General features: G+C 36.1%; 1 protein-coding gene across 2 annotated transcripts in view; it reads right to left on the bottom strand.

Moving 5' to 3' along the window:
- The window catches only part of rsrc1 (arginine/serine-rich coiled-coil 1), a 137,281-nt gene that overhangs the window by 100,843 nt on the left and 9,666 nt on the right, over window positions 1–26,772 (bottom strand). For both annotated transcript variants that reach the window (XM_052577179.1, XM_052577178.1), the window contains exon 3: window positions 25,299–25,421. In XM_052577179.1, the coding sequence (XP_052433139.1) occupies window positions 25,299–25,421 (123 nt within the window). The remainder of the gene's footprint in view (window positions 1–25,298; window positions 25,422–26,772) is intronic.

Raw genomic sequence — 26,772 nt, forward strand, 5'->3', positions numbered from 1 at the left:
TAATATGCATGCTAATAAGCAAAAAAATAGGTGTTACCTTTTTTAAAGTGTTACCACATTTTCAGAATTGTATGTTTGTTTATTTATATATACACAGACGTGTATTATACAAACAAAAACTTTTATTTGGGATGTGATTAATCGTGATTGGATCTCTAAATCAACACTGGTGTGGTGAAAGTCACAGAAACTGATTCTACAGCCATCAACCTTTTTTTTTTTTTTACATTTCCAAGGTTCACAGAAGTCGTCATATTTGCTGTGAATGGAAACTACAACAAAAATATCATTTTTGGCACCAATAGCAAAAGAAAAAAATTCTACAGCTTTAAAAAAAGAGGCAAAAAAAAGATAGATATCAAATTTGCTGTCACTCCCACAGATGTTGTGTTAGAAACACTCACATAACAGTGCTAACTTAATGTAATTTAATGCCTGGGTGATATAACACAAAGTATAGTGTAATAACTGTACACATTTAACCTAAATAACAGGGATCTATTATCCCAACAAGGGCAGTAAAGCTGAAATCGGCTCTATATTACAGGGACACACATCACACAGACGTCTTTCAGTGTCTCCCACATTCATTATTACAGACCTGTTACAAAGTTTGTGGACAGATTTTCACTTATTTATTATTTATTTTGTCTCAATGAGCTCCTAATGGGAATGGATTTAAGGATTAAGGGATCTAAAATATGCTCATGCTGAATAAGGTATTAATATGTGCTTTATAATTCCTAATAAATGGCAATATGCTAGTAATATGCATAATATTTTCTTCCAGTTCAGTGGTTGAGTTAGATTTGGCAGAAGATGTCAGGTTGATGTAATCTGTCCTTATGTGTCTATAACATATCTGTAAGTAAAGAAGGTCTGCAGTGACAGGGAAAAGACTAGATTAGACATCATTGGTGTCCACTGACAAAAGATATCTTCCTAAAGCATATCATACAGGGGTAACACTTTATAATAACTGCACACTATTAATCATTAATTAAGCATTAGTAAACAGATAATTCATAATTTATAAAGCATTAATAGACAGTAATAAGCAGTTTATAAATACAGAAATAAATGCCTTGTTCTTGATTTAAAAGCATATCTATAATGTGTAATTACATACTTTATTCATGATCAATTTATCATTTCTCAATGAAGTATAGCATTATTTACAAACCAGTTATTTAGGAGTTGCCAGTGATTCATAAGATCACAAGAAATGTAGTAAATTCAGGTAGTTATAAAGCATTTAGTAGTGGTCAGTTAACTATTTATGTGAGCTCATCTAAAGTGAGCACTAGTTATGTCTTGTAAAGCATTTATAAAGGATATTTAAAGGCTCAGTTATCTTCTAAACAAAAAACAGAAACAAACACAACACAGTGATACAGAACATAGAAATATTAACAGCCTTTAAATCTCATTCGTAAAAGCTTTACAAGGCATAAATAGTCCTCACTTTAGATGAGCTCACAAAAATAGTTCACTAACAACGACATATGTTTTATAACTACATGAATTAACCCTGAATTACAGTAGAAATACATGTTAATAAGCCATTTATTAACACTATAAGTAACTATTACTATATGTCTGAAAAAAAAGATGTATGAATACAAATTTAAATAGTTTATTAATCATTTACTTACAATTTCTAAATGATCTTATGGACCACTGACAACTCCTTAATAACTGGTGTGTAAATAATGCTATACTTAATTTAGAAATGATAAATTGATCATTAATAAAGTATGAAAAAACAATTATTAAACACATTATAGATATGCTTTTAAATCAGGTATAAAGCATTTATATCTGTATTTATAAACTGCTTAGAAATGTTTATTAATGCTTTATAAATGATTAATAAACTGTTTCCTAATGCTTAACTAATGATTAATAGCATGCAGTTATTATAAAGTGTTACCCAAAATTTCACTTTCTGAAGTGCATGTGTAGAGTTGTTACTGAATTTGTAAAGTCAGATCCTGACTAATCGCTGTTTTCATGATCGATCATTGTGTCACACACTATTGGCTGTATGAAGAGGCTATTAGGGAGGAGCTGGATATGACTGGACACATGCTGTATCGATCCTTCAGACAGCCACAGAATACAGAGAGCAGGATTAAAGGATTTTACTCAGCAAAGACTCCAGAGCCACACCCACACACACACACACACACTCTCACACGCACACACACTCTCACATACTCACGTCTGTACTGATTCTATTTGCAATAATAATAATAAAAGATTGTTCTTTTACTTTAGAATTGTTTTTTGTAGGACATAAACTCTCATTTTACACACTTTCACACATTTCTTTAGTCCATTAAAAACCAAACAAGACTAGGTTTTACACGCCATGCCAAATCAGGAGCCATATCAAAATATACAAGTCTGTCATATGACCAAATAATCAACCAATGTGACCCTAAAATCATGTCAATATAGCATAAAATCTGCAAGACAAAGACAAAGCTACACCAACACACCTTTAACACTCCAACATTAATGATGATCAAGTAAACAGAAATGGATTTGGAGTTTTATTATTATTATTAAAACACATGAAATAAAAAACACTTTTCCATTATCCTAAATACACCAAATGCAATGCTGTTGCAAAATATATAAAAATAAATAAATAAAAAAAACACTTGCAGCCTGGTTTGAAATAAAGGTATTTTACTCACAAGTTGAATGTTTTTGTCTGGTCTGTTTTTCATCTCAAGCATGCTCTTCATTGACGCTGTTGTATTCTTGATAAACAAGTACACTAGCTTTCGATAAAACGTCACGGCAGAACCATTGTTTAGAACGGTGAAAATGATGGCACAAATTTCATATGTATTTATATTAATTTAACTCTTTGTTCAGAATATAATAGTTTTAAAACATGCAATGCTTTGCATTTAAAAGTACAGAATTGTACAAGATGAATATTCCTAGTTTCACTGCACAGACTGAAAGCCTGAGTCTGCAGTCGTTATTCCAGCACAATATCTTGGCCCATGCATTGTAAAGTCAATTCAGGGAAGATTCGTAACTGTTGTGCTAAAATGTCATCAGAATCCTGCACTAATGTGTATTGCTCAGGGATAGTGAAAGTGAAAACCAGCATCATTCTTTCTTTTGTAGAAAACAGAAAATATTTTGAAGAACGCCAAAAGCATTTTGGTGCAAGATTTGGGGATCACTTTTTTTTTTCAAATGATTGAAGTCATACAGGTTTGTGACGCGATGACGCTGAGTAAATCATTTTCATTTTTGGGTGAACCATTGCTTTAACAACTCTCAGCATCGGGAAAGCTGCCAAAAACCTTGTTATGAAGGATGTAGTTAACCTTGTTTCATCAGTTTTAACAAATTAGAGACGGGGTCTAGAAGCAAAAAAAACCTGAGTCTGGAAAAACACTAAATCTGCTGCACTTTTTTTTCAGCGTTTTATCTGATGGTTTAGCAGGCGGAGCAAAAGCAGTTATAGTTACACGAGAGAACACAAGAGCGGTCTTATTTTAGCAAATGTACTTGTGGCCAGGCGCATGTAATAAACACCAGCACCATCAGCCCGACGGTTTTTCATCTCTTCCTCTCTTTCCGCAGACCAGCTCACTTCTGGGCCTGTTGCAAATTAAATTTATTGTAGTTAATAGACTGTGGTGCGGCTGCTAAATGTCAATTTCATTACCAAGGCCTTACCCTCAGAGAATCATGACCTCATTTAAGGCGAGGGGTAAATGTGTGAATGCGGGGTGGCCAGATAACATCCCCTGCCACAAGCACACATGCGTCCAGCAGCATCATGCCAAGAGTGGACCGTCTCACATGACTTTCAGCTATTATCACCGGAGGAAAAGCCTTCCCCTATGGCCTACACATATTTAAATCCTTTTGAAAGGTGCTTTTTTTCTAATGTTTTTTTCTCTCCAATCCATTAAATCTAGCAGCAACGATTGGCTCAGGCAATTTTCCCGGCAAATTATCAATAAAGTAATTACCAGTGTGTGGGAGCGCGGCGGGCGCTTATCGCCGATGCCCCCTGCCCAGCCGCGGATCTGATCCCTCCCCGCGCCGTGTTTGGGTAATTATGTGAGCAGGATGGTGTCCTGCTGTTATCTGACCATATTTTATTCCTGCTAAACAAGGTTTCTTGCTTCATATGAAATTGGATATTAATGGCGGCGACTGATAGCACTAGTGCAACTAACAGACGTAAGATACACCACTGGAATCCTAACCTGGACAAATGATTATATATTCCTGCCGCGGCGCTTTCTCTCTTCTTCTGCTCTCTCCTCGTCTCATTCCCACACACACACACACACACACATGCTCTAATGCAGTCAGGCAGTAAATACACTCATTTATTATACAGATGTTTGATTAAAAATACTTCATTTCTCACTTCTAAATCCCTGCCCTTGTTTTTGCACTCTGTGATGCGAGACAAAATACTTCTGAATTCAAAAGTAAAACATTGCAGTGAAAACATAAGTGTTTGGATATAAAGGTGAGTAAATAACTACAATTATTGAGTGTCCCGAGCTGACAGTTTCATCAGGTGTCTGTCTGCTGCTGCATTATTGTGCAACCTACACATAACATGAATTTCATCTCCAGCAAACTGACAACACTCACAGCTGAACTGTTGCTTTTAAGAATTAGAAATGATGAGATGGATATGTGTGGAGGAGTATAGAGATGAAACTCTGTCCTCTGCAGGTGAAGCGGAGAACCACTAACCACAGTGATAATATTCAATCCAACCTTTCATCATTGAGTAATAATTAAAAACAAGCATCAGTCCCAGGTCTGATTGGTAAGCAGTGAGAATCTTTAGTGATCACAGGTTAAATGCACTGCGTACAGTACACTGTAAAAGTGGAGTTACAGTGGAGAAAGAAACAGACTACAAGTGAAAGAAAAAACATATTAGCAACTTCTAGTCGACTCATGAAGAAAAGCTCTGATGGAAAGAAGCAACAAACAGCTTTTGCCTAATTAGCGTGACACAAGTCCTCACTATTTTTATTCCAGAGCACTGAAGTTCACCTCGAATGAGCGACGTGGGTTTCCTACAGCTCCAAACAGCTGTTCCTTCTTGTTCCCAGGCGTTTCCACGTAATGAAAAATGTTAACTATTCAGGATGTTCTGAGTGCTCTTTAAATGCAGTGCCACACAAGTGTAATTTATGAGATTCCTCTAATTACCAGAGCTGATGAGAACATTTCCCAAGCTGTTTCCGTCTGCGCATGTTCACACACACCACAATTTATCACACCAAGTTACTATTAATTAATAGCACTGTAATCCAATGTTTTAATACAACTGCAACCCCAAAGATTCTGGTCGTTTGTATTTTGTTGAAGAATGCATGGTTTAAAAAAACATAAAAATCTTGGATGAGAGCAGTGTAGTTACTGTGCTTTTTATTTATCTATATGTATCTATATACAGGTATGGGGTGGATACGAGTTTAAAATATGATCATGCAGAATACATGCTTTTGAATGCTAATAAACAGCCAATACGGTACATGCTAGTCAGTAGCGAGAAATGCTCCTTAAAATAAAGTCTCAGTCCACACTACAATGCAAAATGTTTTTTGCAAATGTATCCCTTTGAGAGAGCATCTTCTAGGGAAACAGATTTGGTAACACTTTGTTTAGGACAAATTCTTACTATTAACAAGCATGCACATTATTTACATATTGGTTGTTTATTAGCACTTATAAAGCACATATTAATGTTTTATTCTGTATGACCATATTTTAGATCCATTAATCCACTCCATACCTAAACTTAACAACTTCCTTACTGACTACTAACAAGCAGAAAATAAGGAGTTTTGCATTTTTGTTCATGCATTTTTTGACTGCAAATGCATTTTTCACCAAACATGGAATGAGTGCATATATCTCGTAACACATTTTAGTTTTTTTTTATTTTTGCAATTGCGAGTTCACATCACAATACAGACGTAACCTGAGACGAGAGGAAATCAGCTCACACTTGGGCCACCCACACTTACAAGACTGTGCCACTTAGTGGAGTTCAAAGGTCTCACATGACGCTCTGATCCACACTTTCAGAAGTTCAGGGATAGAAATATATGTGAGGCAGCATATGCGACCGCCATCACTCCACAGGAATACTGACACCCTAGACGCCGCTATCTAACTAGCACTGAGACTGTATTACGTCTCTACTGGTGGCTCAGAGGTCACTGCAAGCAGAGGTCAAAGAGAAGTGAAAGGTCAGAAAGTCAATAGCTGCTAACTCACCACTGTCAACACACACACAATCATATGAGCGACTGCTCCTGTCCAAGAGATACTTCTGAAAGATGTGGTACATTACAGATTTGTACTAAAAAATAAATCAGCCTTTTCTCCTCATTTTGACAAATATTCAGAAAAGTCAAATATAAATCATTAGCAATGACTATTTTCTTCGTATAAAGGTTCTTTTTGGGGCAAAAGAAGAGTGTATTTTGAAATAATGTCGCAGGCATGTGTTTTTAATTACTAGGTGTTCTTCTCATGATGGTTTTCTGTTCTTTTTATGATAAGGTATTTATGAAGTGACGGTAGATCTGAAGGTCGGCCCTTGAAGACTTTTATTGTTTAAATGTGGAGGGTTACGTTTCAATTTAAGCACTCACACTAGAAAAGGCATAAATACTGAGACTAAGTGGGCCAGTCATAAAACTAGAGCACAGAGACAGCGCTGAGACAGAGAGCAGACGCTCATTCCCCTGCTGAAGGAAAAACCACACTTAATTAAACACTAAACAAGCATCTGAAATAGCAGCCACACGAAACCCACCAATACCTGTGCAGAATCTGCTTTCAGAGCAAAAGGGAAATCTTATATTTGATAATAGTGTCAGAAAAGAGATGTCTGATCATGTACAAACCATAGGATCACTAGTTTGAAACCACGTGTCTGATGCATCTGTTAGGTCTAATCACAGCTCAGGCACATAATGAGGCCATGACAGAGACAGGGTGACCTGTGTGTCTTATACTGCTTACCTCAAATTACTCTCCATTTCTCCTTACTAAAGAGAACTAAAAAACTAGAAAACAATAATGGACCAGTAATGCATCAAGATAAAGTAGTGAATGGTAGACAAAACTAATATGGGAAATTGGATTTCTTATCAAATGCAAGACATCATGGAAGGCCAGTTCCACCACTGAATAAGGTGAATGTGACTTTTTATTTCACAATTCTGACTTTGCTGCAACTGAGTCTTCAGAATTCAGTAATATACACTCTCAGTTTTCAGTTAAAATTGAGTCTGAAAATTAAAATAGTTTTTGCTCAAATTTGGACATTTTAATTTACAATTGCTCTCAAAATTCTAAGAAAATAAGTAAATTGCGAAATTGTGAGATATAAACTAGCTACTGAAAAAAAGTCAGAATTGACATATGTAAACTAATTATTGCAACAACAAAACAGTCAGAATTGCAAGATTTAAATGTACAACTATAAGAAAAGTCTTTTTTCCTCAGGATTGGACTTTGTAACTCACAATTTTGACTTTATACATCAAAATTCTAAGAAAAGTCAGAATTACAAAAAAAATAAAATAAAAAAAAAAATTGTTTTTGCAAGATATAAACTTGCCATTGTGAAAAAAGTCATAATTGAGAGATGCAAACTCCCAACTGCAAAAAAAATAAATCTGAAATGTAAGATAAAATGTCACAATTACTTGTTTATTTTTCTTCCTCGGTGGCAGAAACCGGGAACAGTAATGGGCTAAGAAAGCATTAAATAAATACCTAAATAGCTGTTCCCAGGTAAACGTTTATTCCATCTGAAACAATGCCTCTTGTGAGAAGTCTGTACAGTTTAACCAGAAGCTATATTTCAGCAATAGAAAAATAATCCACAAGAAAGATGTCCTCAAATATACCAGCCTTTACTGATTAATTAGTATGGTAGCACAGCACATTGAATTGTTATTCTTCTCACAGATGAAAAATAAAAACTCTTGTCAATGGTTTATGTACTGTTGCACAGTACTAAAAGTGACAGCAGTTTGATTTATTTTTTATTGGTAAGAAAGGGTTGACTTATGAGGTTTGGAGTCATATTTTGGCGCAGGACTTCTCTGTTACATGTTTCAGAAAAATGACTTGCAAGTATTAGGAAAGTGTTTCATTATTTTCCAAGGGGGTGTCACAGTTTCAGTCAAGAAGCACATAATTCAGCTTTAAGTTTTATTTGTGTTCCCTCTGTCTTCCTTGTGCTTGAATATGGAGCCTGTAACTGGATCCACATCCAGACTTTTGTCCGAGGTGCAGGATCACTGTGAACTTGATTATAGCACAATTTGCTAAAGTGTTTTTGAGGAGAGAGGGTGATGGCAGATGCGTGGCAGTAAGGTGGCTCTGAAGCAAGACATGAGCACTTCTACAGATCAGTGGATCTCCTGAACTCCTCAGCACCCTCCTCCAACTGAAGCCAGCTTAAACGCAGAAGAGAGCCACACAGGAACTCACAGCTTCATGATTGAACTATATTAAATGTCTTTGCTGATCACTCTTTTCCTTTTCCTCTTTTCCTTTAACCCTCTGAGGTTGATTAACACGTATACGCGTTATGAGTTATTTACTCCTGATAACCCCGAAAAAAACTTAAATTATACTTTCAGTTTTAATCGTACAGATAGCAATACATCAATCGAATCTGTAAAGGGTCTACTTTTTTTATACAGACATAACAACAAAAATTTTGTGCACTTATAAAATAAAGATAACAAACAAGGTGTGCTGTCTGCAGCCTTTGTCTGCGCTGATCTTCTTTTACAAACTCGTCATTAAAATGAACTAACTACATGAATACTGCGATGTCCGTTTTTCATGTCTCCCTTCATTATCTTCTAATGTGAGCCCGCGCTGAACACTCTATTCAGATTTTAATGTTTCAAACTGAAGCGCGCGGCTTGAATACACCACATAACAGAAGACAACGCAGCCAGACTGTTCTTCAAGTTATGTTGTTGTCGTTGTAGAAATTAAGATTGTCAAAAGGATTTCTGAAGGATTGTGTGACTGGAGTAATGATGGAAAACAATTCAGTTTGAAAGTCAGCTTTGATTGTTCCTAATAAACTGTTTAACTGCTCCCCCAAGTGTATATTAAATTATGTTGTGGGATAATTAAATATATTCTAAATAAACTAAAAACATACAATTATATACATTTATTTTGTCCTCACATTCTTTCTTGTAACTCTTCCCTCTCAGTGACACAGCTGAATGAGAGGCTCATTATGCAGCTCATTATGCAGGGCTTTGTCTTCTCAGGTGTAAATCACAATGATATTCATGATAGTTGACTTTTACCAACAAAAAGTGTCTTATTTTTTTCTGTGAGTAAACAAGATGATTTTCACATAATTTAGAAAGAAAAATTTAAAAACTTCAAAACAGGTTTCAAAGTTTACATTTTTGAAAACAATAGTGTTATGGTGTGTTCACGCCAAACGTGAATGTAATTATGTACACGATTAGATTACATACAAAGTCAATGCATAGATGCGAATAGAGGCGAATTCACGCTAGGCGATGCGAATGACATGAAATGTGCGATGCGTCTGCCATTAAAGTGCAATATTTGCCTCAATCATTTTGCTGATTAATCGGCACCGATAGTTGATTGCTGGAACATTTGGCTATGGGCAAAAATCCATGCCAATAGTTTTCCGGATTGCGTCCATTGCTGGAGTTGCTGAGAAGGTCATTATACAGTATGAGAAAGACCTCTAGAGGTGGAAATCACTGACACCTTGTGCTGTTTGTTTTGACATGTGAGGCTATGTGCTGCACAGAGAGGGACCCTTCAGATGTGATTTAAATGCAGCTGACCAAAAAAAAAAAAAAAAAACTTGCCGTGCCACTAAGCATCATTCACATTGCTTTCTATGAAATTATTTTCCAACTCTGTTCCAAAAGTGCCACCTTCTGTAAAAGAGTGAAATTCAGCCTGTCTGCTGTTTTTGTTTTATTCCGGTTCTAGAATGATTTCACTAAACTAAAGTATAACTTTATTCCATTTTAGTACATTGTAGATGTTTATATATAATCTTACTATACTTCTTTTTAGATATATATATATATATATATATATATATATATATATATATATATATATATATATATATATATATATTTGATAAGCATCATACAGAGCGTATGTATAATAAACAAGCTGCAGTGTTTATAATGTTCATCACATACTTTCTGCTGAGCTTTATGTAGATGTAGTGTCCAGTATTCTGGGTAAATTCCTCCCGGAATCAAAGTGTGGTCAATGGCACTGAAATAGTTTGGAGTCAAAGGTTCATGAAACACTAAACTACATATTTAAAGACTTTAACTTATACTAACAATGTTGTCTATAATGTGCAACACAGAAACTTCTGTTAATTTACATTTAAATTAATTCCTAATGAAGTCCATTGCAGTTCCCTGGAGTGATGCATATTTATCTACGAATTTAGTCAATCATTAAAAAACAAAGGCCTCATGACAACATTCAGGAAACGATAAACATAAATGAATCCCAAAGGACAGTCTACTCACACAGAGAATGAAACAAACATACATTGAGATATAAAAGCAAAATCATTATGGAAGAATGTAAGAATAGAATTACACTCAAACAAACAAACAAACAACATGTGTTAAGCTGGTCATACAAGATTATGCAACATTTAACTTAAGTCATTTGATTTTTTTTTTTGCATTCATGTAAAATAATAAAAAAAAAATAACGTTGAAAATGAGATGAAATGAGATTAATCCCATTAAGTGTATTATTTAAATAATAATTTAATTATGCCAAGTCTGTGGTAAGTTCAGTGTTTGTGTTTCTTTGGTTATTTTAATTAATCTGTCTAAAGAATCTGTCCAAGAATGAAAATAAATGCATTTTAAAACACAAATAGATAACTATCTAACTATAATTTTGCAAAGATACCAACCTGCAATACCAACAACTGAAGCAACTGAAACACTGCACCAAGCTTTGGTTCGACAAACTCTATTTTGTGTATGCTGGAAAAGAATCAACATAAAGGACAGGAAAGTTATATGCATGCATGTATATCCTTCATGATTTTATTCTGATTTCACAGCACAATGAGATTCTCATTTGTCAATGGATGTGTACGACAAGAGTGCATTGCAACAAAAGATTAAATGTTGAAAATGAAAGAGAATCACTTTCCTCTTCCCTGTCCTTTCTTAAAACATTCACCGAAAACATTAGATTTGCAGCTCTCTGTGACGCAATGTAATGTGTATAAATGCATAGTAGGCAAAAAAAGTTTTCAAACTCCTTTGACTATCTGATCAGACTGCTGCAGAACATGACTCACTGATAATCTGGACTGTTTATTTTTTAGCACTACATGGTTTCCTAGGCACTATATTTGTATACAGTAAAAAAACCCTGCCTACATTTCTCTTCAGGTTAGTAATTCACACATTTCAGTCCTTGCTTAGACACCGTCTCCTCTCAGAGCAATCGGTCCTGCAGATCCGCTAAATAGTGGCTCGTACAATCAATGCAGAGACTGCGTTTGGGACTGCCAATTAGAAATAATTAGGCAGTTATTGCAGTGGCGAGTCTTTTTAAGTGCACATATAACGACACAATGATGCTGATTAGTGGGCTCAGAGTGAGCACGGCTCAAACGGCCAGCGAATAATTATGCCAATGATCACAAAGCCATTGCGTGCCTCTGTACTTCACCTTAACGCATTTCAAAACGCCACTTAATTACGGCCCGTAATTAATCCACCATTAATTGCAGGAAGAGCCCAGTTTACCTCGCTTCGTTTCTAATTATCATCTTATAAATAGTTATGGTTCTAATTAATGTGTTCATTAGGCAGGATATTTTCTTTCAAAGTCGTGCTCGGAGCCAAAGATTCGGCATGTGCTCTCAGAAGCCTGGTCAGCCAGAAGGTGAGGCCATTCTACTCGCACTGGCTTTTATTTTACTACATTCAACCTCCTAATTGGCATTTAAAACGCAATTTGGAAGAACTTCAAGAAGGGCTTAAATGGGGGATGGATAGCAGGAAAGAGAGACCAATTCATTTTATATTAGTTTCCAATAGCAGAGGCTTGAAAAGGAGGCAGCCGCCCGCCACACATAACTTTGAATAGGATGAAATAAACGGAGCTGACGGTGGATGAGCAGCCAGCCATGGCTTCAATTCCCACAACACAACGCTCTCAATGGACAGAACACAATCATTTCTTCAAAGGTTACACCAACAATCGTTGCAATTTTCACACATGAGTTCTGACTTTGGGGAAACCTAATGTTGTGAAATCTCAGAGTGAAGACACAGAATGCTTTAATAATTAAGCATCTGACCATTCACCCTAATGGACTTGACCATTTAGTGCTTAATTCTGTTCTGTGAACACAACTGCACTTGACGATGGGTAAATGGATAACAGTACAAACAGCCAATCAAATCACTGCACTGAGAAACCTTGTTGCCACCTGCCATTTCATCCGTCAAGCTTTACTGAACTGTCAAACAAACTTTAACTTAACTTAACTTAACTGTGGTAATTCAGACACCAAGCATCCAGAATGGCTAGTTAATTCAGTTTGGTTTTTTCTATTCCCGAAATCTGCAAAAATGTAAGCGTTGGATCAGACATTGACCTTCATTTATTTTACCCCAGTTTGCAAAGTGTCCTTTACACATTTAAAGTGATCATGTCTATGTATATGACACATGGGCTTTTCCACTTCTTCACACTCTGTGCTTGTATTTCACTGTTTAAAAACATGATATTGATGTATTGATTGATTCTAATTTATGCAAAATGATGATGAACGAAGATAAACTGCATCTGAAGTAACTGCTGTTGTAAGGTCAATATAGAATTTACATGAGAGAACAGCAAAAATAAAAGCAATTGTTTCAAATTTCTGAAACAAAGTTGCATAAACAATAAACAAAGAGCTGCATGGACAAGTCTAGACAAAAACCAAACGAAGACATGTTTAAAGTATTCTAAAGGTAAACTACCTCTTTACACATGCTCATGCAGAAACCACTGTCATGTCTGCTCCATGAGCATGTGTTTTGATTACTATTTTTTAATTCGCTGCTGCTTTGGATGGAAATCAATCGAATGACATATTACTGTTCACTGCAGATCTTTGCATCAATCTATAATAACTCAGACTTTGCATGCTCTAATTTTTTCTCTGTTTTAATAATGGGCAACATATACATCTTAACACGTGTTTTAGCATTTCATGACCTTTTAAACTTTAAATTGTGACACATTTTAATGAGGAAAAGATTGCAGCCTAAAATCCCAGTGTAAACGTAAACGCTGATGGTTTGGCAATTTTTATTTTTGACGTTAGTGCATCATTTATTAAAGTTCAATGAATAAAGGACCACTTTAAATTGGTTAAAAGCCAAACCATGCATCCCAAGTTTGTGCATGCTAAAAATAAGCAGGTGAATGTTGTGTCCATGTGTAAGGCAGCGTTTGCAGACAGCGCTCTGGATGTGTCTGCTCAGGGGAGACGGCTGCTGCTGGATGTGCTGAAGGAATCGGGTGAGAGAGCTGCGCTCGCGGCTAGCCGGGGATAAAAGACCCCTGCCATGTCACTCACTTACGCCCCTCTTTGGCAAATAAAAGTTTCTGACAACAAAGGCCAGCAGCATTTGACTAGCCTTTAGAGGAGATAATAAAAAAAGCACACACTCGGGACAGAGGGAGAGAAGAAAGAGCAAGGGCTGCCTCTTAGATTGAGGATACTAGAGCATGTTGATTTGATGAAACGCAGGACACACACCTGAACCATGCCAGAACACACATGCTAAAAGAAGCTTAGGCTTAGCATTGCATCGAGTCAGCTAATGTGCATGAGAATATTGTTAGGTCCCTCTCTGGAGCTACGCCAGCGTGTTTTTAGGAGGGGTTATGGAGAGACGATAACCCCCACTGTGAGCCCCAGGAGCAAAGCACATGAGAGACCTCAGAGAAAAAAACAAAACCTAGCTGATTTCCTGCTCCTTCTGTGGAAAATACATGCAATACCAATGCTAGCTGTTAAAAAAAACAGCTACAACAACAAAAGAAAATCAAACAAAAGATCAATGCTACAATTGCTGATAATAGTGCTCATTATCTTAATTGATTTTTCCGTACATTTCTGCCATTTGTACATAAACTGTCACCACTGATAAGCTACTACTAAATATCATAGTAACATTAATTTTCTGAACTGTTGCTTTGCAGTGATTTGAATTGTATAAAGCATTACACAAATAAAATTGAATTGAATTGAATGTGTCACCATTTCGCTGATCTTTCGTCCTCTAATGCAGAAAAACGGTCAAACATGTAATGAACAATCTTATACATATAGCTCTGTATATTCAGGTACCTTCCAAACACAAAATGTGTATAATATAGTGCATACAAATGACAATCACAAGATGATTGCCAATTAACGTCAGAACACTTGGTTTTGCAGATTGGCATCAATCATAATTTATTTTCCATAGTGAATCCTGACTCTTTAGTTTGTGTGCATTGTGCACTTCTGATTTAGAATAGAGATCAAGCCAGAAATGACTACTACTTTAGCTGCTTTAAGATTACAGTCTTGCTTAGTTCAATTCTGAGTTCAATTTTATTTATATAGCACATTTATAAACAACCATGGTTGACCAAAGTGCTTAACAATGTCCGGAGAAAAAAAGTAACTTTGAAAGTTTAAAAAAACATCGTTGCTTAAACAAACTAAAGTTCCAATTATTCTTTGTAACCAAACAAGAGATGTGATCAAATGAATAAATAATTGCTTAGTTAGCTATAGGGTTGTAATGATATACCGGTATGACGATATACCGCGATATAAACATGTACGATTATCATACCGTGTACATTTGCTTATCCACGGTATTGAGAGAAAATAACAAACACAGAATCTCACCTGCGCCTAGGCAACAACTTTCCACCTAAGGGGCAGTTCATATATCGTTATAAAACGTTAGACAAGCTGCTTTCTGATTTTTTCCCAAAGCCTTCTGGCACTAGCGCTCTTGAGGCGTCTGCCGTTGCTAAGCAACAATGACCTGCTCTCTCCATGAAGACGCGGAAATTTCAGCAATGGATAAATTAATTTGCAGCACTAAAAATTGCTTGCAGTAGCTCTGCTACTTGATTTATTTAAAAATGGCAATCCACATACAGCTATGATCAGCTGTTCCTTCATCTTGGCTGAGCTTTCAACGTTGTTAAGGGAAAGGTGAGGAACATGACCTGCGGTGCGCTCGCGGCATTATGAAAAGTTGAGATGTTTTTAACTCGATGTGGTGCAGACGTGCCTGGAAAAAACGAGCGCGTTTGCTACATTTGAAATAACGAACTTGAGTGCACAAAGGACGCAATACGTGAACGGCCTTTTAACTGCTCTCTTGCTTCACCCACACGTACAGCGGAGACAACATCAGAGACAGAGGCCGTTATCTCTAATCTCGATCCCACGTCAAAATATGAGTTAAAATTGGCACTAGTAGGCCTATGGGAATACTTTTTGTATAGAAAAGACGAATGGTTGTTTGTCCTTGAAGGTCAGAGATGTATAGTAACGAAGTAGAACTACTTCACTACTGTACTTAAGTACTAAAAGGCAGTATCTGTACTTTACTAGAGTATTATTTTTTTCTCCTACTTCCACTTTTACTTCGGTACATATTTTCGCTGAGTTTAATACTTTTACTCCGATATTTTTTTCACGTGCTGCATCGTTACTCGTTACAATTATAATAATGTTACGAATCATTCCATTACAAACCACTGCCAGAACTGTAGATGGCAGGTTTGATGAAGCTGGCACATCATTGAGCGAAACAAGCGATTAAGAAGACTGCGCGTGCTGACTGAACTGCTGTGAAGAGAGAAATGAACACCGAGCCGAGCCAGATAATGACTCGTTCACGAGTCAAGAACCAGTTGCATCGGTTCTCGGATGACCAGTAACGTTTTTTCTGACAGTTCGATTCAATAAACCAGTTGAAGAAAACAGTTCACCGATTCTTTTGCACTCGATGCAATGGCGTCATTGGCGTTTACTGCACCTGGGCTCATAACATTAACACAGAATCAGTTCAGAATCAATCACCAAAAGAATCAGTTCGGTTCAGACGCTCTGTGTGTCGGTCTGCTTCACGCTGAATCACACATGCGCAGTATCATCAGCTCCTCGGTTCACGAATCGGATGCGTCTGACAGAAACGGTTCTTGACTCGTGAACGAGTCATTATCTGGCTCGGCTCGGTGTTCATCTTCAGTTCTCTCTTCACAGCAGTTCAGTCAGTGTACTGTTTGAGTCAATGAATTACTCCGGGATATTGGTTTGTTTTAACTCAGAGGGAGTGTCAGTCACATTAAACAAGTTAACAGCTTAATTCATCTGTGGATTAATGCGTACTGGAGACGCGAACCATTTAAAACGATTGAGATAGATTTGGTGAACTGTTTCAAAAAGATCCGGTTACATCGAATGATTCGTTCGCGAACCAGATATCACAAACTGCTTTGTTTTTAACTGTCTTACAACAGACATGGAAGAGAAGACAATGCTGAATAAAGTCGTAGTTTTTGCTATTTTTGCTATTATTCTAAATGACCCTCTGATGTCTTAAGGTTTTGAAACAACATGAGGGTAAGTTATTAATGACATCATTTTGCAAAGTGGGCTAACTAACCCTAGTAACCGTTTTTTGTTACAGTCAAAGGAATTGTGATTGTCCTTTAGGTTAATCATTTGAAATAGTAAAAACAATATGTTCAAACTTTTGACTACTTTCTTTAATAACTACATAATACAATACTTCTACTTTTACTTTCAGTACTTTAGTAAATTTTAAAATAGACTACTTGCAATACTTAAGTACAAAAAATGTTGAATACTTTAGTACTTCTACTTAAGTGTGGTGCTTAAAGAGCACTTCTACTTCTACTCAAGTCACTTTTTTGATAGAGCACTTGTACTTTTACTCAAGTATGGCTCTCTAGTACTTTATACATCTCTGTTGAAGGTAGACACAGTTTGCAAAAACTTTGGTCGGAAAGCGGCTGCAAAATAAGGAAATGCATCGAACATGTTTACCTATTCAGAAAATCATCATACCGTGCAGATACAGCTATGTCCCATTTATAATTTAAGGTTAATGCATTATGATTTATGTGATGTGGAGTGAAGCACAGAATCCAGTCATGACAATGAATTTACAGCTAGCTAATTATTATTTTATTTATTAATGATAAATATAAGTTTTTTAAATAAATAATCAATTGTAAAATGTTCTTGTTTTTGATTAATGAAATTTGAATAAAAACATGCTTTCAAATAATTGTCGATAAGAGATTGATCGATTAAGGCTGATAAAGGTTAACTGATGTAATGTTGGGCTGCGTGCGGCTCATGCACAGAACACGTGTGAGCGGATGTGAGTTACATTGACCGTACCATCATTCATTCACAGTGTACTAATTAAGCTTTCAATGTGATTTAAACTTTAAAAGTACATTATAATAGAAAGAACACAAAGTCATTCAACAAAAAAGCATCAGATAACTGCATAGGACAGATAGACTATTCATTCCTACAACTTGTTAATTCTTTTCTACTACTTAATAATTTGTGGCAATTGTCCATGTTTCGTTAATTTTGTTCCCTAAATAACCCATGATTTAACTGAAATAAGGGAACAAATTAATAAATCGAATGAATTATTAATTCATGAAATCTTTAATTTCCCTTCCCATGTTTACCACACACAGTAGCCTAAGAGATGCGATTAAAAGTGAAAGATAATAAAATAAACCTGCGAAATTAGAAGATTTAAGGAAAGAAACCGGTAAACCAGAACAAATTAAGCCACATTAATGAAGGCTATATCTCGAACGGCAGAGGCATGGTCATCTAACATTTTCCTAACCCTGTGTATTTTTTTCTCTCTCTCGGTCTCAGCTGTTTCGATCGCGTCGGAGCCTGGAGAACACGTATATTCAGGCGATTCAAACTTACATCGCAGTCTGTTCATTATCAAAATAAAATACAGTCAACTAAACATTAAAAGGTTACACTGGTCAGTTTAAATAGACCGTAGTATACCGGTCCTCTCTGCTGTTCCAAGGACGTTTTTGCTCATATGAAGAGGATCATCTTTTCTGTGTATGTGCAAATGTGTAAGCAGTTTATATTACAAATAATAGTTTAACATTCAGATACAGTACATTGCGAATATGGAAACATTTGGATTTGTGCCGAATGAGACAAGAGCAGTAATCTCCAAATAAATCTAGTCAAAGCCGTGCTCGCTCGTCCTCGTCTACACGCACGCGCTGTCATGACCTAATGCACTGTATGCTCGATCTTTTAAAACAAATAGGTTAGGACTACCGGAATGCAAAAATTCTAAATCTGACATTTTCTAGAACAGATTCCAGCAGGATCAAATTAATGTGAGCAACAGTGTTTTGCTGCAGCAGCGCCGATGGATGCGGTTCACTTAATGCATAGCGCAGTCACACGCGAAAATCTCATACCGTTACAACCCTAGTTAGCTATCAAACATACAACCTTCATTGGTCGTGCTAATGTAAAACACACGTTTTTGGCAAAAAGTGGACAAAAGAGAAAGAAATGTATGTAACTGCCCAACAAACCCAATGTTTTTGCACTTAAAGAGGCCGTTCACATATCACGTCTTTTGCATGCTCAAGTTCGTTATTTCAAATGTAGACGTGTGGCAGCTGCGCTCATAATGGAAGCGACACGGTGCGAGGCATGTCCACGCCGCATCGAGATAAAAACATTTCATCTTTTCAGAATGCCGCAAGTGCACCGTGGGTCACGTGACAAGAACCAACCAATCAGCTTCATCCTTTCTCATAACAACACTGAAAGCTCAGCCAAGATAAAGGAACAGCTGATAGGGATATTTTTCTAATAAGTTTAGTAGCAGAGCTACTGTAAGTGTTTTTTAGTGCTGCAAATCCATTTATTCTTATTGAAACTTCCGTGTCTTCATGGAGAGCGCAGGTCATGGTTGTTTAGCAAGGGCTGATAACTCCAGGGCCTGAGTGCCCGAACATGTGGCGCGACATGTGAACGGCCCCAAAGGCAGCTTAGTCGAGAGTGATTTTTTTTTTTATATATATATCGATGCATCTCTTGAGCTCTGTAACTTAAAAAAAAAAATGCAAGGGTCTTCAACCAGGGGTCTGCAAATAATCTTTGAACACAAGCATTTTATTGTTAAAAAATAAAAAAAAAATGGGAAAAAAATCTAAATGTCCATTTTAGGATAAGCACCCTGAAACAAAAGCAAGAGCACTCTCAAGTGACACTGTAACAATGTAATATTATTGGCAAAAGAGATTTAGCAAAAGCTCCATAGCATTTTTCAGTCCGAGTTCCAGAGAACATCAAATGTTCCTATTTACAGCATTTTTTGCAGTAGTGAGAAATGCAACCAATCACAGACATGTTTGTTGATCTATTAAACGCAATGGCCAATCAGAAGTGTTTAAATTAGAATCCACTCATTGCTCAAAATAATATAGTTTTTGTTAAGAGTAAACACACGGCCTCAAATCCTCTCTCATTAACAGCCAATGAAATGATGTGAGTAAGAGGATCATCATGCAGTGATTTTAATGCAATGTTGTGAGATCGCCAACTGAGATGAGAAACAGCTTTTTAGTGACTGCAAAGTCTCGCACTTTCAAGACTATAGCTGCAATCTGTTGAATGAAAGTATTGTTTTTGATGCTGCTAAAAGGACTGGCAGCCAATTTTGGATTTAAAATGTATAACAATTTCCATATATAATAAACTGCTCCTCAGAGCGAGCAGATGAAACACAGAAAAATGCTTACATTGAGGTGGATGCTGCAGTTTGGGAACACAGTCATGTAAACTACTGAAGGATGAATAAATGTAAAAAAAAAAACAATGTTTCAATGTTTTTACTTTAAGATAGCACAACTCTTAATTCAACTTCTAATTTAAAGGCAAAACTGGATTGCTGTTCAACAGCTGCTTTAATAATATTTCTAAGAATCATTAGATTAGTAAAATAAATAAAATAAATAACACATCATGAAAGGCCATTAAGCACTCCTCTTTTCAGCAAAAGAAAAATAAGTTGGCTGAAAAACACATCTGTTAAAACATCACGAGATCTCGCCCAAACAGCACACGCACATCTTTCCTGGGGTGAAATATTCGGACTACATTTAAAATCTGTATATTTTTCGGTCAAAAGACAAAAACTGTGACTAAATAAAACATCTGTGAAAAATGTAACTTAAGACAGCCATTCATTTTATTAATATCTAAGAACAATGACATTTAGCCAGAGATGAATCATATTGGAAATCTATAGAGCAGGAATGAAGAGAATGAACCACGGACACTAAAAGCATCAGCTTCTGCTCTCAAACATCTCTTTTCATATATTTATTTATGCCCTGGTTTCACTTGCTCTGGGCAATTTTTATGAATGAAGCACAATTTACAACGAGTCTAATAGGCATAAAAATAGGCATGTTCATGCAGGAAAGACTGTTAGTGACATCATTTAAATACAGAAGATGCACACACTAAACTGGAGTGCAGGTGTTTAGTGAATAAGGATTTGTGCTGATGTACCATGAGCAATAGTAGCACAACAGTTTCATGCACTGCTTCATTAACAGTTAACAACCCATGATGCAAGAGAAATGGCTTCATTCAACAATGGCTTGTTCCCAGTATGCATGAATACATATATGACCATCTAATGGTTCATCAGCTTCTCGTGTCTGTTTTAAGACTGAGAGAAGAGCAGCACACTAGAATCCACACGTTCTAACTTTCTATATTTCTCTTGCATTACTTGTTTATTTTTTTTTTTATTTTATGGGGGCCAAGGAGTGTAATATGCCCAACTGAACTGCCCTAATCTTCTTTCCCGCAATATTTCCATGCCGCAGTTATTGTTCTCATTCTCTGAATAATATCCTCCACTCCTTGGCTCTTTTTTTTTTTTTCTGTGGGTCCTATTCTTTTCTTCTCTTTCCCGTTCTCATATTCTCTATCTGGTACGCCACTTGCTCATATCCTGTCAGTGTATCAATCAAAGAGAGCTGTCCACTCAATTCACACCTGATTTATCAGTCTGCCTCATCCCAAACGCCATTATTAGACCCAAACCTTTTTAACGTGACAGTGACAGATCGCAGGCCCGACCCAGGTAACCTGTTTCGCTCTGTCTAGCCCATCACTCGTTCAGTCAGCTTTAGCTGATCAGGCCCAACCTGAGAGAAATAAAACCCAATAACATGGCTCAAAATAAAGAATACAGCCAAAACTAATACGAACACGCTTACTAACGAGAGGGCTTTCATTTAACCTCTTTAACTCACTAGTAATACGGCAGGTCATTCATTCAAAACCTGCTAAAGTGCTTTCATTAGGGCTGAAATAAATGGTGATTTAATCTCCAAACACTACAATGCAAGTGCACATTAACGGTTTCACTAAAATATGTTTTAAGACAGCTACTAAAGATGCTGAATGAAAACATTGTGACATATTACGACTTTAGTCTCAATAAACTCCTAATTACTACTTCTTAATAGTTTTTAAATGTAAGTATGGGGTGGATCTCATAACGGTCATGCAGAATAAGTTTTATAAGTACTAATAAACAAGATAGTTAATATGCATGCCAAAAAAACTTGTTAATAGTTAGAATTGGTCCCCTAAAGGAAGTGGTACATGAAATACACTTTATATATACAGTACACTTTATGTATACATTATAGAGCAGCTGATTTAATGAATTAAACTAATTAATTAGCTATGATGGACAACAACTCACTGTGTAATGAAGCTTACATAACGCAGTTATATGCTCCTAATATGCTCCTAAAATCCCAATTAGATTTTTTGTCTCATACAAGTAATTTCACACGAGTGTTGTTTTTTTCGCAAATAGCATGAGAGCCAATTTTATATTGATTTTACACAACAATTCTGAGTATGGGTCACCATACTTGGCTGAATGTCACTTTCACTTCACTTTCACTTCAGTTCACCAAATTGATTTCAGATTTTGGACACAATATTGTCAGTTCTTGCTCAGTTTTGCCAAGCAAATATTAAAGCCACAGCAGAACTGTAGTGCATCTCTGAGCAAAACACAATTGCTGAACGAATCTGCGTTTTGAACGAATCGGGTGAATCAATGATTCAATGGGTCCTTTCCCAAAGAGAGCCATTAACTGAATTCCTGAATGAATCAAATGAATGAATGAACAAACGACTCATTCTTTAAGACATTTACTGCCACCCACTGGTAGTTTTAGTTTCTTATTTAGAGTACAATGATTAATATCCGATTAATTAGTCGACACATTGAGCAATCAATTTGATTAAAAATTTCAATCAGTTGAAAGTCCTAATACATTACCAACAACCAAGAAAAATAAAGCCGGTGATATCTACCCAATGTGTAATTGATGAACACGCGACGAATGCAAGGATTTGTGTTTGAGTTTGGAAACTAAACACACGTCAGCCTGCGCAGTGCCATCATGGGCTGATTCTGTTAAATATTTCCCATTCTCTTGCTCCTTTCCCATCTGTTTTCAAACAGAGAATGGAATTACAGAACACCTCGTGCCAAACATGACCTCAGTAGTCAACAGTGAACAAGAAGAAACCTGAGAAACTAATAAATCTATTACGTTCAAACTCAACAGCTCGAGTTCAGAAAACAGCTTTCACACAAACTAAACAAACCAAACTCTGACATCATACAGACTCGCAGGCCAAAGACTGTTTCTTCAGCGCCAAAACATTTCTGCTATTAAGCAAATGCTTTCATCCGAGTCACCTTAAGTACCTTATTTAAGGCTGCACTGGTCATGGCTGATACCTGGCTCCTGGAGAGCACTGTAACCTCCAGTAACCTCTGAGTTATCAGTCCAGATGTTTAAACACTAATGTCTACTATTACTACCAAATTACTACCCATAGGGTAAGAGTTCCCATACAAAACACTGAATCTGCACCAAATTTAACCCTTCATTCAGTGTGGGCCTGATGCTATAAGCCCCATTTATCTGTGTCAGTCTAATTAAGAGATATATGAATAATTTCCTGACTTATTTAAATGATTCCAGCATCTCCAACAGCCGAACACAAGTAAACAAAAGGCTTTAGCCCGTATGCATTATGAAAGCCATCTTTACACTTCTAAAGCCTTCAACAAAACTCTCCTTCATTTACACACATTTGCAATGTTAATGAAACAGCCTACATTTAAAAACAGAAAGCCTACAGTTCTTATTCCTGTGTGCATGAGAGTTTACTTTAAATAAAAAAATGAAATAAACAGCCGATGGATAATTATATTTTAATTGCATTAATTCATCAACCTAAGTGCCCTGTTTTCTTCCGAGCTCCAAACAGGCACAAGGGCAGACAAATGTGGACTGACCCAAGGGTGCTTGTGCCAGCACTTAATTAATACAGACAAAAACAATAATAATCTACACTAATAACCCCTGTAATGAGTGTGAGTATCTATGTGCGCAGGACAAGCAGCTGTGCGAGTGAGTGGCTCTGCGAACAGAAGGTCTTTAATGGCAACCTGTCATACGCTAATTAGCCAAGCACATGTTAGCATTTGAGTCCAAACGAGGGGGAAGGGGGCGGAAAATCATCACTGCTGATGATGATGTGGCTGACGGGTGTAGTTTTTAATCAAATAAAAATGACATTTGGTTTGTAAAGAAAACAAATAACATTTTATGGGGAAATAAAGTCTGTACCAGCATTGTAAACATGTTTTTTTTTTTTTTTTTTGTAGTTGATTATTGGAGAACATTCTTTGTATTTGTGTAATGTACAAGCAATTTCTGGGTTAACCCTTGTGCGTCAATTTGAAAACGTAACAACATCAGTCTTGATCATAACTAACAAAAATGAATTCATTTTCAGAATCTTAACCCTTTAAATGTCAAGTTTGTTTAATTTTACATAATGCTACACTGTTGTGTTTTTATGCTAAGACATATATTAAATGCTAAGATTTTTTCCCCTAAGACAGGTTACATGACAATTAATCATTTTGATGCATTAATGTTTTGGTGCAATGTTAGAATTGAAAGAAACAAAATAAATAAATAAGCAAGCAAGCTACTATTCACACAAACCACACTCTGATAACCATAAAAATACTCTAACACAATTATAATCACACTGGTAACACTTTAGTATAGGGAACAATTCTCACTATTAACTAGCTGCTTGATAGCATGCATATTATGACCATACTGACTGCTTATTAGTGCTTATAAAGCACATATTCTTCATGACCATATTCTACATCCCTAATCCTGCTCAATACCTGAACTTTACAACTATCTTACTATCTGTTTATAAGCAGCTAATTAGGATTTTATTAATGCAAAAGTTGCAATTAATGGTCTGTTAATAGTGAAAATTGGACCTTAAAATAAAGTGTGACCATTTCAACTAAATTATCCTTTTTTAACAGAAGTAAAAAATGGGAAAAAAGTATTTGCTCCATAAAGGCAAAACCTTGTGCTGTCAGGTGGAAAAATTAATAATCATAGAAGGAAAGCCTATTAACAAAGAATGAATTGAGCTATGATTAATTGGCACTGGTATTAATTATTTTTGTCATTATTGTCCAGCTGAGTGTAACTATTTTTTACCCCGAGTAAAATAAATATATTAAGGAAATGAGAGTGAAATATTAAAATATTGATAAAAATACAGAATGTAAAAAAAGAAGTATGATGTATGTTTTAAAGTCAAAATTATAAAAAAAAAGAAAAAGATTTACAAGGGTTAGACTAAATTGTGTAAATCCTATTCAATTTTTTTTTTTTTTAAATCTCAGTTTTTGTCCTGTTCTATTGTCCACCAGTGAATGTGACTGTCACATGACTAATAATGAGCACAAACAGAGATATTTAGATCATATGATTGATTTGCATATATAATGACCTGATTCCCTGCTCAATACCATTTAAAACAGTAAAATCATGTTAGCTTACAGAAAAGCAAAAGTAGGTACTTTGTAAGGTGAATGAAGTCATTCTTACATTCATTCCAATGCTAAGAGCCAATTATTTCCATAACTATTTACAGTCATCAGTGTGCTTGTCCTTACCTTCTATTGCGGCTGCGGGAGCGAGACCTGTGGGACCTGTGGCTCCGCCCCCTGTCTGTGCTCCGGCTCCGCCTCCTGTGACTGGACCCTCTGGAGGAGCTGCTGTTGGAGCGTTTTCTGTGCCTGCAACATCAGTGACAACAGTCCATTAAACACACACACTCACATGTGGCCACAGTGTGTGTGTGTGGTCTATATACAGCATCTGTCTGACCAACACACAACATTCTCTGCTGCATACTCTCATATCTATATAGGTGTCCGAATATTTCAGAGCTCAGCCATAAACATTTCAATGCTTCTAATTGGCAAATTGTCAGATAGGTTTCATGATCATTGTCTGGACAAACAGAAATTCTCAGGCCAGCAAAAGCTGAAATCATGGCAGAGCCCGTGTCTATGTTTGTATCCATCCTATTATTTATCATATATTATTTCTGTAGGTTTAATGAGAGTAAATTTAAGATGCGATTTAAGTGAAGAAATATTAAGGACCAGATTGATGGGGCACACTATTCTCTAAATGTAAATGTCTAGGACCCACAAAATGAGTTTTATTAGCAAGAATTCACAGTTTGAAAATTCAACTTCCAACAGATCTCCATGATTTATAAATAAATAAATAAAGAGTTAAAAAAAAGAAAAAAGAAAAAGATGTGTTACTATTCTTAAATCATGATATATTTACTTGAGAAGCAAAGTGACTTAGGATAAGATGTGATTAACATAAAGTGAGCTTATGATAATAATAATAATACACACACACACACACACACACACACACACACACACACACACATTGTTGGGCAAGTTACTCTGAAAATGTAATCAAATTACTGATTACTCCTTTTAAAAGTAATCACTTCATCGTTTTGATTACATTACTAGTTAAATTACTTTTTTCCCCATGACATTTATGAAATCCCAGCATACACACTCCCAATAAATATTTGTTATTAAAGCATCATCATTCACAGAACACTGTAATTTTTAACAAAATCAAGCGGCTGCTGCATGTATGGTTTGCCATGGAAGAATGCAAGCAAAGAGCTCTGCATTTATGATCTCTAAAAGACATCTCAGTTCACCGCAATCTCACAAATATCTGTTGTAACACAATAAATATATGCATAATGAATCTTTCAGAATGTCTAAAATTCATGTGCATGCAAATTTCAGTACTGCATTGCTCAACGCTGCAAAGATGTGTTATAGCCTAAATAGGAACTCTGCATATGCTTGCACCTGAAAATCGTTTATATTTTATATGAGTTCATGTTGCTTTTTTGCAATGGATGAATAACAATTTATTTGTTTTAGATATTTATGGTTTAGAAATTTTTATTCTGCAGGATTCCCATAAATAATTTTATTCTCCAACACACACAAGTGTGTACTCGATCGCAGCATGCATCTTCACCGGCGCCGCACTAGCTCTGTTGCATTGGGTCTCGTGGGAGCAGGTCTCTAATCC

This window comes from Carassius gibelio, chromosome B15, assembly GCF_023724105.1.
Source record: "Carassius gibelio isolate Cgi1373 ecotype wild population from Czech Republic chromosome B15, carGib1.2-hapl.c, whole genome shotgun sequence".
Classification (NCBI taxonomy): domain Eukaryota; kingdom Metazoa; phylum Chordata; class Actinopteri; order Cypriniformes; family Cyprinidae; genus Carassius; species Carassius gibelio.